Here is a 14,513-nt window from a genome sequence, read left to right on the forward strand (position 1 = left end):
CCGCACATATTTTTAAAAAGTTAAAAACCGAAGGAATGGCCAATGAATCACATTTTTCCACACAGATTTCAGTGAAATTTCAAGCAGTGCGCAAAGACTGATCATTTGAATATTTTCTGCGCCATTGAACCATTTGCACTCAGCATCAACATTTTTACGTGCTGTTGCCATTCGTCTATCTATAATCAATTATAGGCTCATTAAACCAGTGATTGTGACTCGTATATACTTGTTAGGTTATAATATAATTTAGTGTCTCAAAACAAATTCTGTCACATAAAGAATATAATCGTCAACACAGCTGTTTTGTTAATATAATTCGGTGAAGCGTCGCAGGCCGGATTATATTGCTCCATGTCGTAGTTTGCCGACCCCTGCCTTAAACCCATCAATGAGATGCAAACACTCCAATGCCAGAACCTATCATTTATTCCACTGTATTTATCTACCACCAATATTTCATTCATATTTCCATAATGGCATCTATTTATTTTTTGTTAGAGTTCTTTGTTTTTCTGCATGTTGAACTGTTTTCTCTTCTACAAAAAGTCCTTTTCTTCTTCGAACAGTATTCATATATTTTGTAGCCTGGTTTTCAAAATCTGCTTTTTCGCCAAAATGTTGCATTTCTTCCTCTGTCGTGGGAACCCAGAATGGGTCACTCGGGACAACCTAACAAATTGAAAACATACATGATTGATGGGATTTATTCCAATCAGACGACTTCAGTCACCATTTGATGACTTTGGCCTCACCTAATTATTTTCAAGATGAGTAGCGAATCCAAACAAAGTATTTTTTAGTCTCAGATCAATTGAGCTAGCATGCAGCCAACATCAGAATCGAGAAATGAGCAGAAAAAATAATTAATATGGATGACAGCACATAGAAGAGTGGCAATTTTTGGTCTGCCTAGCACAAAGTAGATGATTTTTAAAGACTATGTAGAGAAATTTTCCCGCTCAATAAAAGCAAATACAGATTTACCTATGGAAGGATAAACAATCCAAATTTACATTTTATTGACTACATGAAGAGTTTAATACATTTTCAATCTATTCATACCTCCCAATGACTAAACATTAGTTGAGGACTGGCCAGTCCACTTGTCCTCTTCCTAATTTCCTCTGCAAATCCAAAACTTTCTGCAACTGGTAACGCGGCCACAACGTTGAAAATATCTGATCCTTCTTTCATATCTTCTTTCACAACACGACCTTCCCGTTTTCCAAGCACAGCATAGACTTTTCCTACAAAAATTTACGAATAAACCAAAACCAGCTAGTCATAAGTGTCTTGCTGCACACCAACACAAATAACAGAAATATATTTGTATTATTGTGCAGATAATTATCTTCACTCTTGCTACAGCATCCTACAGATCCACCAATGCAAAACATAGAAGCAGGATAAGCAGTTAGTGTGGCAGAAACAGAATCAATAACTAGCTATAAGTTATAGTTAAACTAGGACAAAAATAATTATCTAAAACAATGTTGCAATATTCAACCAACTATCATATCTTATCCGCAACAAACTAATTGCAGACAACACAAATTAACGAGCTTATCATATCAGAAATAGATCAAGGTACCTAGTACATCAACGGTTGCTTGTATATCACAGGTATACATCGCAGCCATGAGTCGTTGGGGCTGATTCTGGAAAGCAGACCTGAACGCTTCTTTCATCATAGAAATCAATTGGCCAGACAGGGAACCCTTTATGCCACCAAATTTTCTGAAAATAGAATACGCAAGTGAAAATATATAGCAAGCAAAATAGATTTTCTGTACACAAAGAAAGTTATGAGAAATGTTTTAGATGTCTAGAAATCACATTGAAATATGTATATAGAGAGTTGTGTTGTGTGAAAAACTATGTGCCCATTGTGGATGAGCCTTGTACCACCGGAATTGTACGTGACAACCACTGGTATGTACCACTGGTATTGTATGTGACATACGTTACAAGGATGCTGAAACAAGATGCAACCGAAAGTTTATAGTACCAAAAGAGAACGTATGCCTGATGAAGCTAGACTATGCAAAAGCTTAGCAACAAAACTTGTAGTATGTGGAATTTGTTGCATTTTAGTTATTTGGAAAATTTTCAAATTGAATTTATGGAGCGAGCGTAAAACAATCATTGCATTAGCTTTGAAAATGGATAATAATTCAAATTTTCCAGACTGACAATTATTGAGGAAAAGATAGTCTTGAATTGAAATCACATAAATTCGGCAAATGAATATTGACATACCTTGTACCCATGTGACCATTACTCTCAGTAGAGTCTACATCATTTTGTTGTGAAAAATCTCCAGCGTTCCATTCTTCCAATATAAAAGCAACACCATGCATTGGCTCTTCACACAATGGACCAGCCAGAGTAGCCAACTGAAATCCACTTGTTATACTACGATCAAGTTCACGATATTGTTTATTTCTTGTATCATCGTGGCCTAAAATACCACACCAGATGGACGGCCTATCATAATCTTTCACTGCATTAATTAAAACATTGCATCCATTACGACGTGGACCAAAAGACCAGATATTATCGGCCACATTAAGCCACATTCCTTTTTCAGTTTTTTCAAATTTTTCTTTTATTTCATTATAAAGAGACTTTAATCGTTTCAAAGCTTCACTTTTAATTTGTGATTGCTCTATTGGGATTGTATTATTTGTGTCACTTTCACCATTCGTCTCTATAGTTGTATCCATTTGATTTTTTCGTTTTAGCTCTTCCCTAAATGTGACATCTAATCTATCAAGAATTTTAAGGTCATCTGCGTTACTTTCCAGTATTCTTGTAACTTCCTCAGGTAAAGGGACAGCACGCAAGACAAATTCATATTCTTGGCCAGGTGTGAACACACTTATGCAACCTTTTCTTTCGAAATAATTTTTTCTTCGACTTTTAACTTGGTATGATTGTTCATCAGCGTCATCCTCTGAAATATAGCAAATGAGGCATTAAAAAGCTAGTAAACAGCAATGTGCAATATCTAGTTATAAATGTGTCGGCCAGTTGATCAACTAATGCCAAAAACAAAAACTGGGTTACTATGCCACAATATTGGGTGGAGTTTCCTGAGTCAAAGTCGAGTAACAGAGTCTCAAGTTGAGTCAATTACAGAATCTCACTGGCAGTTAGTTGAAAGGGTCTGAGTCTCATGAGTTTTACATTATCAAGATGGCTCATTTCATAGTGACTTGCGTCTGACTCACGTAAATGGCTCGAGTCTATACAAAACAGTTAGTTGATGATGAGTCTTCAGCAGGGGTGTGCAACATGCGGCCCAAACAAGACTCACAAGAAAAACATATGCGGCCCGTGGAGACCGGGTCTTCAGTTTTGTTTAATCAAGTATGTGTGATCTCAATCCCTTTGTGTTGCGAAGCCTATAGTTGAGTCTGTTTTTATGATGTTACAATGCCCTAACAGCCAGCTTACGGGAAGCGAACAACACATGACATAAGATTCATGACCAGAATTTTGTGCAACTAATAGAAAGCCTATGTTAATTAAATATAAGTGCGACACGCGATGCCACCCAATTATTTGAATCTGGCATTCCTGTATCAAACGGTTGCATACCCCTGGTCTTGAGTCTTCCCATTTAGACGACTCAGGTCCTTTCGAGTCTTTGATAAACAGTGATTCGCATCCAACTCTAATCGAGTCAATTACTCGAGCATCCGCAAAACTGCTGTGTGAGTAAAAACTTAGTTTAAAATAATTATGAAACACATTACCTTGATCTTTCGACTTGAATTTCTGCTTTAAATCTTTTTCCTGTGTTTCCAATAGTTCGTTCATCACATCAAACTTAGGTCGTGGTATCACAGTCTCTCGGAATGGGACAATAGGAGTGGATACATTAAAGTCAATTTTTGCAAATCTAAAAATAATTGTAAACGATAATACAGCATTAACTTCGGAAAAACATGTTCACTTGTTTTCTTTGAATCACAGAAATCATTACTGTCAGGTAATTATTTCAATATACAGTAGAAATACTGATTACTCAACTGTAAAAGCGATCTGTCATTTGTGATATGTTAAGCATGTGCCGTTTTTATTCATTTTTTAAGAATAACTTTTGTTCAAGTTATCAATCCATACCTTTGCTTCAAATCGTCCAGGCATCTTTGTAAATGAACTTCACCCGCAGTTACAATGACATGTTCCCCTGTTTCTTGCACCAAGACTTGAACGCAAGGATCTGCCTGGTTTAGCAATCTCAATCCCTCCATCAACTGATTCATTTGACCTTCAGTAAGTTTAGTAAAAATTAGTCTCAAATCGACTTCTGATGGGGGTAAATGAGTTCTGATGAGGGTAATGAGTTCAAAATTTACAGTTTTCAAGTATAGTTCAGTCTCAATGCTTACAGAATGCAACATTTGTAGGTCATTGCAGGCCTATGGAGTCTGTGTTAGAGTTTGGCATGTTTTCGCTGGAGTTGGCCGGATGTATATTTTCAAACTGCCCGCGGTTGAAATTAAAGTCAATTTTTTTTAATTCCTCTCAATTTCGTACTTTCAAGGTATGATATAAAACTTATAGAAACTCGAAATCATAAAGCGTACTGAACATTTCAAATAGTATAAAGGAGGATTGTTATCAAAATTTTGCTTTGCTCAGAGTTAGTAGATTGAGTCTAAGCCAAACTTTTCTTAACTCTGTGGCCATGGCTTAGTGCATTTATTCGAAATAGAAAAACAGCAGCAATACCATACAGCCCATTACAATTATACAGTTATCAGTTTGCCAAAGACCTCTCAAGTACGACTCACATTATTTGATTCGATACCAAAAAGACAAATTTGAAATTTCAAACTTTTCAACCGTATATTAAAACTGCTAAATCTCATTTCGGTGATGAAACATTGAAGCAAAAACTTAAAAAAAAATTGTTTTGAACATCTAGAATAATAATCCTAATTATTCTCAGTATAAACATATTAGAAAAATAGGTCCTTGTTTCACAAATACTAACTTAAAAGTTTAGGTTCTATTGCTACCCTTATTATAGGTGCTGTATCTTTTGATAATGCATTGAATGCTGGACAAGCAATTGTGGTAGATAATGTAGCAGACTTCAAGACGTGGTCCTCCAATCCTGCGATACCTAAAATAAAAATGGTAGATGAAAATTAAATTTCAAAATTTGGATTACAACAATAAATAATTGTTCAAATCATTTTTAATTGTGTACGATGTGGCATAGTGTTAGGCATAACTAAGATGACAGCACAGGTTAAAATCTCGGATTTAAATTCCACACACTCACCACCCCACCCAAGAAGTTAATAAATTGGGTAGTTGATGGCAAACCAAAAAGTTTCTGGTTCTTTCAAACTGTAGGAGATACCCTACCTAGGAAGTAACTGCTTCTACAGAACATTGGGCACAGAAAGGTATATACCAATATGGAGGTAATTGTACAATTTGTATAAAGGGACTGAAACGTATGGACATGGGGTATAGTATATTCACTTGGTTAACACAGGCAGTCCCTGAACTCGTAATAGAACTAAAATGGGGAAAATCGGAATAAAATTATGGCCTAACCCTAACCTGGTAGGCTGGTACATACACTACGGGTGTACCGAACATTGTTCAGAGTGAAAGACGAATAAATATGTCATATAAAAAGTAGTATAGGTCTACATACCAACTATATTTCCTGGAGGAACTTCATCCAGTGATGACAACTCTCTTCCCATGAGCAAATATAAATCTCCAATAGAAACCTTCGTAATATGTGGATAATCATCCAACTTGGCCAAAACATTTTCAATCCTCTGCAAGGATTCAAATAAGTAACATTTTTATAGAAATTATTTAATTTTCCTCAACTAGATTTTCTTGAGAAGTAAAATGAAGAATAAAAAGGGTTCCAAACGCATTTGAAGTGCATTGTGTATAAAATTACACACACTGAGGATCTAATCAATCAAAAATCAAGTAACAACAACAATTACAAGGCCTGCTTCTACTTCTTGCAACCAAAAACTTCACTGAGTTGCTCAAGTTGTGAGCTTGATGGCTTAGTGGTTCAAGTGTTACACGCAGGTCGGATTCAAATCCTATTCCCACCCAGGGTGTAAGAAAGTAGGAATGCAATGTCTTACTGGGGAGAATCCAGTCTCTCATCAAAAACAGTAGCTCTCTACAAGTACCGGTAATAATATATCAGTACATGCTAGTATACAGAGTTTGGAGTTATAAGTTATAAAACTACTGTAATATACTTCAATGGTTTACATGGCACAAGCATATGACTTACATGATTGCATAATATCTCTGTTGGAGAATGCTTAGGTCCGAGTAAGAATAGTTCTTGACCTTTTTTCAAGGTGCCACTAAACACTCTCGCAAACGCAACAAAATGAGGAGAATCAGATATTTCATTATCTTCATTGTCATTTTGAATTTCTTTCGCTGCACATTCCTGATTTTCTTCCCCAGAAGTATTTTTCTCCAGTTGGTTTTGTCGTTCTAGAAGTTTCTGTCGAGCAGCTTCTCTTTTTTCCTTGATTTCTTCTTCTGTGAGTGGGCTGTTCAATGGAAGAAGAAAGTGATTAACACATTGGACAAATAGGATAAGATCTTTATGTGTATCCCAGGGGGGAAAATCCGATAAGAAGTTTAATCACATGACGGGCCACAGTCTCTTGTCTGAATACTAGTCTATGTTTTGCATGAGGATAGTTGCCCAGTTACAGATGAATGGACTTGATTTCCTAAGAACAAGGAATGGATGGAAAGAAAACATTCTGAAAAGATTCTTTATTGTATATCTCTAGCTAGTAGATATTTTAGCCAATGTCAAGCTTACAGTTAGCAATTTATCTTTAGTCCCTATGATGATTATCTTTGATAGACTGTTATCCTGGCCAACCTAATTTATTCAGAGATTCTTTTAAAAATTTTGACTTTGATTATCGCCATTAAAAGTGTGAAATACAGATTCCAGGAATATCTAAATTTCACCGCAACTCCTTTTAACAAGTTTTGGAAATATGACTCTGTCACTAGGTAAAATAGGCCAAACACCGTCTCTACAGCAACTCCCAATTGAAATGAGAAATAAGTGTATTAAATGGAGCGAGTTTGTGCTCATTTGTTGTTGTATTCACAATTAGATTAATTCTCACCGTTTCTTAGCCTGGGGAAGATGACTTGGATCAACAGCCACCATCTTAGAAACGAGAACAATCACTTTACCGGATTGATCACAATTCAGAAATTCTAAAAAAAGGGAAAATTGCTTATAGAAATTACTTCTTCAAATTTCAAATTACAGTTTGGTCGTCCCCACACCGATTTTGCCCCCACAGACTCAGCTCAGGTTGGGTTAGTTTCTTTGCCCTTGCCTGGTAAGTCATAAACTTAATTCTCAGTTTTGATTCTGTACGAAAACCATGAAAAAGCATGTGTAGTTCGCATTCATGAGTATATTTTGTGAATAAGTAAAATTTATATATTAATAACATGGTTGGGTAGAGGCCCCTAAACAAGAGTTGTGAGTCAAGTTTAGCCATGGGTTATCTGAGTCAAGTCTGAATCTAAAGTTAAGTCAATCACTGAGTTAGTCTGTTGTTTGATGAGTTTAGATGAATCTAGTCATTTCGAAATTAACTCAACTCGAGTTGATTCAACGACTCATACCTCCTCTACACCGATGCATAGTACTAGTTCAACAGTTTTCCATAAATCTATGTTTTTGTCTACAGTAATCATCACTGTCATCAGTATGTCATTGCATGCCTTGCTAGTCACTCGTATAAATACGGTTCATTCAGCTGCAAAAGGACAGTCTGTCCTTGATGCTGTGTTAAGCATGTGCCCTGTCTGTTTCAGTTGTTCACTTTGATAATGAACTTTTATTCGACTTACCAAATACTATAACATCTCTCACCATTCCAGCATTTGTTATAAAGAATTCCAATACAATACCAAACCAAAATTAAAAATTACCTGGCTTTAAATCTTTCGTTTCATTGGGAAACGAATCAAAACTATGTGAATTTCCACACATCAGTCCTTCCACTTTTTCATCAGATATAGATAAAGGATTTGGCAAATGCAAACAAACACTAGCTGCACAAGTGGGAAAGATAAGGAAATATTTCATATTAAATCATGTTTAATAATGTATCAAAAAATAAGTAACGTAAGCAGAGACCCGTCGGGGAGAATTAACACCTTCTTAAAAACGCTATGGCTTCATCTCCAGATTCTAGCTCATAAGAAATTTGTATGCAACTTCGATTAATGCGCTTCGTGAGTTTCTCGTTAAAAATTACTACTTCGATTATCACCATAAGAAGTCTGAAATTATGTCTCCCGAGTCCAGACTTTAAGAAGTTTGGAAAAACGACTCCAGCTTGAACCTCAAAATCGATAAACCATAAGAATACCAATCACCAAGTATTGCGACACATCACTTATGATCAATAAAATTAATATGTTACAGATTCCATCAGATTCATAACTATTTGATTTATTTCTATTACGAAAGGATACATAGAACAGCTTGAGACAAAGGAATCCATTGATTGCATATTGCACGTAGATAAGATTTAGGTTCAGTGCTGATTAATCTTTTATCTCTTGCAGATACATTTATATTTAGAGATTGAACTATCTTCTCACATTTATCTTTGTCCCTGGAGTGATTAATAAACACAAAATAAATAATCAGGTTGATATTACAGTACTAAGCAATACAATTTTACGTTTTTTTTTATTACAATACAAGGTCACCTAGTATCTTGCTTATTTCTCTTCGAATGTGGCAATTTCACAGCACAATAGCATAGCAGTTAAAAGCGTTTGACTCAACTGTGTTGGCGTTGCAGCATAGACTTCTTTGGTTCAAATCTCATGACAACCACGTCGCCCAAAACCAGAAAAATTTTGGTCCGTCCAAATAATAATAGCTCATTGCATTTTTCTGGATATCAGTGGTTGAATGTTCACAGTGAAAATTTTCTATTTTTAATTCGCAAGTATTCCAGAGTTTTTAAAATAAACTATCTATCTATTATTTGAACATTTCAGACCACCTCCCGTCCTCCATAGTCTCAATATCCCAAAGGAATATGAATATTTTCCATTACGCATAATATATAATCCAGATCAAGTAATAACATTTTTTACCAACCTCCTCACAAGCACAGTGTCATATAATGACCAGATATTTTCCAACACAAATTGTGCAAACAAACATTTCTTTCCTTTTGCCTACAAAGTAAAATAATATTTATCAAACTTTCACACAGAGAGTTCACATTGGGGAGTTGATATAGATTTACCCTATATACATCCAAAACAAAAAAAACAAGAGGAGAACCCAAAAAAGATACAAAACTTGAAGTAAAGTTTCAAATGTGGAAAGCACTCGTTTCTCACTAACATACAAAATATAACAACAGTACATCGCACATAAATAGATGCATAAAAACACAAACCATCTAATGAGACTTTAAGCTTGTGATAATACAAAAAAAAAATAAAATGATAAAAGAGACATATATTAGCCAGGGCTTTCTAAGTCTTACATTATCATCAAAATCTAATTAAAATATCAAACAAAATGTTTATACATCCTACGCCAAACCTAAACACACAGCCAAATGAAAACAAATTCAAAAGGTAAAAAGATTTTCAAGTTGGTGTGCTGGTGTATTTTAGGTTTTACCTGTAATATACTTGATGGATATTTGGAATGCTAACTCAATTTGATATTATCCAAAAGTTTTGAAATCTTATTTATAACATACTTGAGCTCCCTTGAATATCTTTTTGGCCTTTACATTTGCATAGTAGTCGCCCCACAATGTTTTCAACAAAACGTTTTCTTGAATGCCAAGCTTCTTTGCATAAAGTTTAGAAAAGTGGTCGATTCTATGAAAGAATAATTAATTTGTCAATCACATTGCTTTGCAAACCGAGAAAACATGTATGTACAATTCTATCTATATGATTACCATTATTTAATGTGACAAAAAAGTTAATTTGCCTTGTCTTCAAAAGTTTCGAATTTTATTGTTTAACTATTACTTAATAGAACTGAAATAAGCTGATACCAAGTAAGAAAATAATTTTCTCGTCTCCAAGAAGTTTCGCGAAAAAAAAGAATAAAAAAATAGATAGAAAACTTACGTGAATCCCCATCCATCTGTTGCACTTGCAAAAACAACATTTCCAGCATTCGGAGAAAAATAAAGATGAGAATCATCCGTCAACTCTAGACCAGCACTCCAGTCATAAACGATCTGATATTTTATAAAAGAAACTGAATAAATACCGTACAAGACACGCCAAAATTAAGATTCATGGTATGGCATGAATAATGCAAGCGACTATGATTGCAAAAGAGCAATGCTGGAATATATCAACATGAACGTCGTGCATCGGTACTTGAGAAATAAAACCCTTTCATTCATATAAAACAGCATTTTAGTGAAATCCTGTAGGACTTCCACTAGCGGCTTTTACCATTTATTAATTGTAGAGAAAAGTGATTTTTCCATAACATTTGCACTCAACCGAACAAGAAGAACAACAACAATGAATTTAGCAAAATGAATAATACAAAGTAATCAGTAAAGTTGTAATGTACAGAAAGATTCCCATTACGTGGTCCCCTAACATATCATAATGTGTTTATCCCCTTCGACTGTTTGTCCTGCAGCAATAATGCAAAAGATGTCATTAAAACTTGAAAATAATGAAGTTACTCACATCAGATCCTGTTTCAACTTCAGCCTCATTAGAAGTTGTATTCTTATTTGACTTTTCAAGAACTTCAGCAGAAAATAAACTTCCTGTGACGGCATTGACCTAGTAAGAGCAAAAATAAACTTAACACATGAAAAGATAATGCAAAGCAATTTTTAACCAAAGCTTTAACATACAGCACTCTGATGGTGAAAAATGACAGTTTGATTTGATGTTTGATGATTATTTGGCAAAATACACTATTTATTCAATTTATATGACGGCTTGAAACACATGTTCAATCTTTACTAATTTTTTTGTATTTTCACTTCTACAAATGAATGACGGATAAAGGCTTAGGAATAGGAAATCCCAGTGTAGATGTGTGGATGCAGATGATTAAAATTGATTGCAGCAATGCTAATTTTTCATCCGTAACCAACAAACAAGAAGTCTTCCCATTAGTAAAAGCTGAATTACATTTATCACACAACAAAAGGCGTTTCAGTCCCAAAAAGGTTTCAATCTGCTGTTTTCAACAAATAAATTTTATTATTCATTGGAATGAAACGAAAGTGACCCCCTAAGCAAGTAAATTTACCACAATTTAGGAACCCATGGTTTGAAGGGCCTTATATAAAAAGCTCTTATCATCACATGTTGAAAAAAAGAAAGAAATGTGCTTAAAAAAGAAGTTACAATGGATGACCCTGATTACATAATAATTTATATATGCATAAGAGGATCTTATTCAGGCAAGCATGTATACTCGGGAGTATTATAATTTTGTCATTCAATAGAATAAAAACCTTCTCTAATATCTGTTGCAAATGCATTGCGGCTTCTTGTGGAGTGAGTTTTAATTCTGTTATTAATCTGTCCATCTTGTTGAAAATTAACATTGGTTTCAGACGTTCCAACCAGGCCTGCCGAAGTACAGCTTGAGTCTAAAATTAAAACAAATATAATATAAGAAGATATTATGATTATACTTTGTTTCCTCAAGTGGCAGTTAATGAGAAATAACCTAGTCTACTATCACTATTAGTAATGCTAGGCCAATGTCATATTTGCAGCAGTCAAACGTGTCGGTAAAATTCGCTTGTTTTGAATCAGAGTTTTGTATATTGTGACGGCCAGCAATGAAACTCACTTGTGGGCAAACCCCTTCGACAACATCAATAACAACAATGGCGCCATCACATAATCGAACTGCCGTTGAAACTTCACTCGAGAAATCAACATGTCCTGGTGAATCAATCAAGTTGATCAAATATTCATTTGCATCTCCTTGAAAAGAAAAAACAGTAGATCATATGCAAATTGTTTTTACATGGCACTTTTAATAATAACGTCTTTCACTTCCCAATTTAATAAACTCTGAGTGAGAAGGTGGGCGAGAATGAACCTAAGATCTGTAACTCAAAAAAGGCTGCAATGGCAGTATAGATGAGTCCATAGAGCTGTGCTAAAAAAGAATATTATTTCAGCTGTATGGCAGTGAAGTAGATTTCCAATATAGCTTTTCACTCTAACAATAGCCAATTATACCCACCTGGGGTTTATAACATATTTATACAGAATAACCACATGCAAACTGGGCCTTCTAAATGCATCATATAGTTAGAAGTTTATTATTCAGGTTTTGCTAAAACACTATTGAACAGTGTTGGGACGGCTCCGGTTATTTACTCGTCTCAAAGATTCAAAATGATCCGAGTCATCTAGGTGATGAATTCGCCAACAACTACTCGCTAGCTAGACTTAACTCAGTGATTGAAGAAACTTCGGGACTTGGACTAGGCTTGAATAATCGGCGGACTTGGCTTGCGACTCTGGATTTTAGGACCCCTGCTCAACAGGGCAAATTTTCTAATAAAATTTAAGATAGGGAAAACTAGATAGAGCAAAATATTGACAACAAAATTAAATTTAAAAGTTGTAAAAGAGCAACTTAACCAAAAATACTTCTGAGTTGTTGTAGATCAATTTTGATCATTTCACTTAGTTCAGATAATCACACAATATCATCGCACTGAAGGATGGATACTTTAAAGAAAAAAAAATTGTCATACCAGACTTGAAATATAATGAAATTGCACTCGATTTCATTGTTATTCCTCTAATTTGTTCATCTTCTCTGCTGTCCATGTATCTCAACTGTAAAATAATAAAAGGCAAATAAATAAAATAAATTTATATCACAAACGCTATTCGTACCAGAAATATGGAGGAATATTCACACCGATTTGATTTAACTTGAGACACCAGACCTTGGTTAAAAGGAATTTTTGCAAGACTTCAGCTCCGATCTTTCCAAGAATTAAAATTTTGATAACAAAAACTTTAATGTATAACCTTTTTAATTGTCTGTTAAGAATGCTTAGTCAACTCGTTAGAAATTATTTCTGAAATATTCATTCCAACTCCTTACAATTTAAACTACGACCCCTTCTCAAACTACAATATCTATAAAAAACATGCCGAACCCAAGTCCCCATAGATTGGTACAATAAAGTGCACCAAAATTAAATGAAATAAAAATCTGTATTGGAAAAACATGGAGCTTTGGTAATTCTTGAAAATTGATGAATATTACTAAAACACAAACATTAATCCTTCTTACTTTTCCCGCCAATCGTTGAGATATAATTCCATTGCTTGCTATAAGAGAATCAGCCAAAGTAGTCTTTCCTACAAAGACGGGTAAAATTTAGACAAATTAAAGATACAGAGCATAAGGATTAATGATTCATTTTACAGAGATTACAATCAATCTATTTTAAGAGTCACAAAATTTACATTCCATGACTTGAGTAGTTCCAGCTTGAAAAATAACTGACGAAAGTTTCAATAAGCAGATTTTCGAAGCATTCTAATTCATGGACTTACCTTCTGTTACCATGACAGAGTTAACATTAAATGCTCAAAACCTTTTTTTTACAGCTATGCCTGAAGGTTAATTTTATATTATCTCTTAAGCACCAAAATTTCATCTCAAGGAAAAATCTTGAAATTCAGTGTTTATCAATACTTGAACTTGGCCACCCATGTGGAGGACCGGTAACTAAATAGCAAACAAATTATTCTAATAGCTTACCATGATCAACGTGTGCCAATATACAAATATTCCGAATGTTCTTGGGATTCTTCTGCAGCACATTTATCAGGCTCACCCTCTCCGCCATTATTTGAAACTATACGCCCTAAACAGTCTCTACCAAATGGTTTACATTTACTGTAAATAATTATTTTTTTCTTACTTGAAAATTGATGGATTAGTCATACAAATACGTAAATCCTACCATATGACTGTATGCTTAAGCCTCAACAACACTGCTCATATTGCAACGCGAAACGAGGAGCAATAGATGATTTCTCGACCTTTGACCCTATGCTTTACGCTTACACAGTACGTTACGTACCCTCCTGGACTTTAAAAGTGTCTTAGCTATTGGGATATATAACCTCAATGGCCTTAGCGAGTTGGGTCTTGCACTTTACCACAAAGGTTTAGCTATCCTCTGTGTCGTTACAAAGCACTACGGTATTCTAAATCGAAATTTTCAATTACTTGTCAATAAAAGAAATACAGCTAATTTCAAACTGGCCTCTTCCTGCCTTCTGCAACAGTTTTTATTTATTAAATTAGGACACATAACTAAAACTTCACAAACAGTACCGGTAACCGTAACTATGAAAAATAAGTCAGTGTTCATGACCATGCTTGGAAATATGTCAGAACAAAGCAACTGTTACGCGGGTTT

At 34.7% G+C, this 14,513-nt stretch overlaps 1 protein-coding gene across 1 annotated transcript; it reads right to left on the reverse strand.

Annotated features, from left to right (window-relative positions):
• Positions 1-411: 411 nt before the first annotated feature.
• LOC120346092 (elongation factor-like GTPase 1) lies at positions 412-14,057 on the reverse strand. The gene is made up of 21 exons (XM_039415743.2): positions 13,847-14,057; positions 13,373-13,440; positions 12,822-12,906; positions 11,900-12,036; positions 11,556-11,693; positions 10,771-10,869; positions 10,189-10,301; positions 9,807-9,930; positions 9,188-9,267; positions 8,548-8,690; positions 7,999-8,121; positions 7,176-7,269; positions 6,305-6,575; positions 5,690-5,819; positions 5,012-5,143; positions 4,135-4,282; positions 3,765-3,910; positions 2,263-2,959; positions 1,595-1,740; positions 1,066-1,250; positions 412-672 (listed from the first exon to the last, which is right to left on the reverse strand). The coding sequence occupies exons 1-21, from the start codon at positions 13,932-13,934 to the stop codon at positions 484-486; spliced, it is 3,336 nt and encodes a 1,111-aa protein (XP_039271677.2). The 5' UTR covers positions 13,935-14,057; the 3' UTR covers positions 412-483.
• Between the last annotated feature and the right edge of the window lie 456 nt (positions 14,058-14,513).

The sequence above is a fragment of the Styela clava genome, chromosome 8, assembly GCF_964204865.1.
Source record: "Styela clava chromosome 8, kaStyClav1.hap1.2, whole genome shotgun sequence".
Taxonomy (NCBI): Eukaryota; Metazoa; Chordata; class Ascidiacea; order Stolidobranchia; family Styelidae; genus Styela; species Styela clava.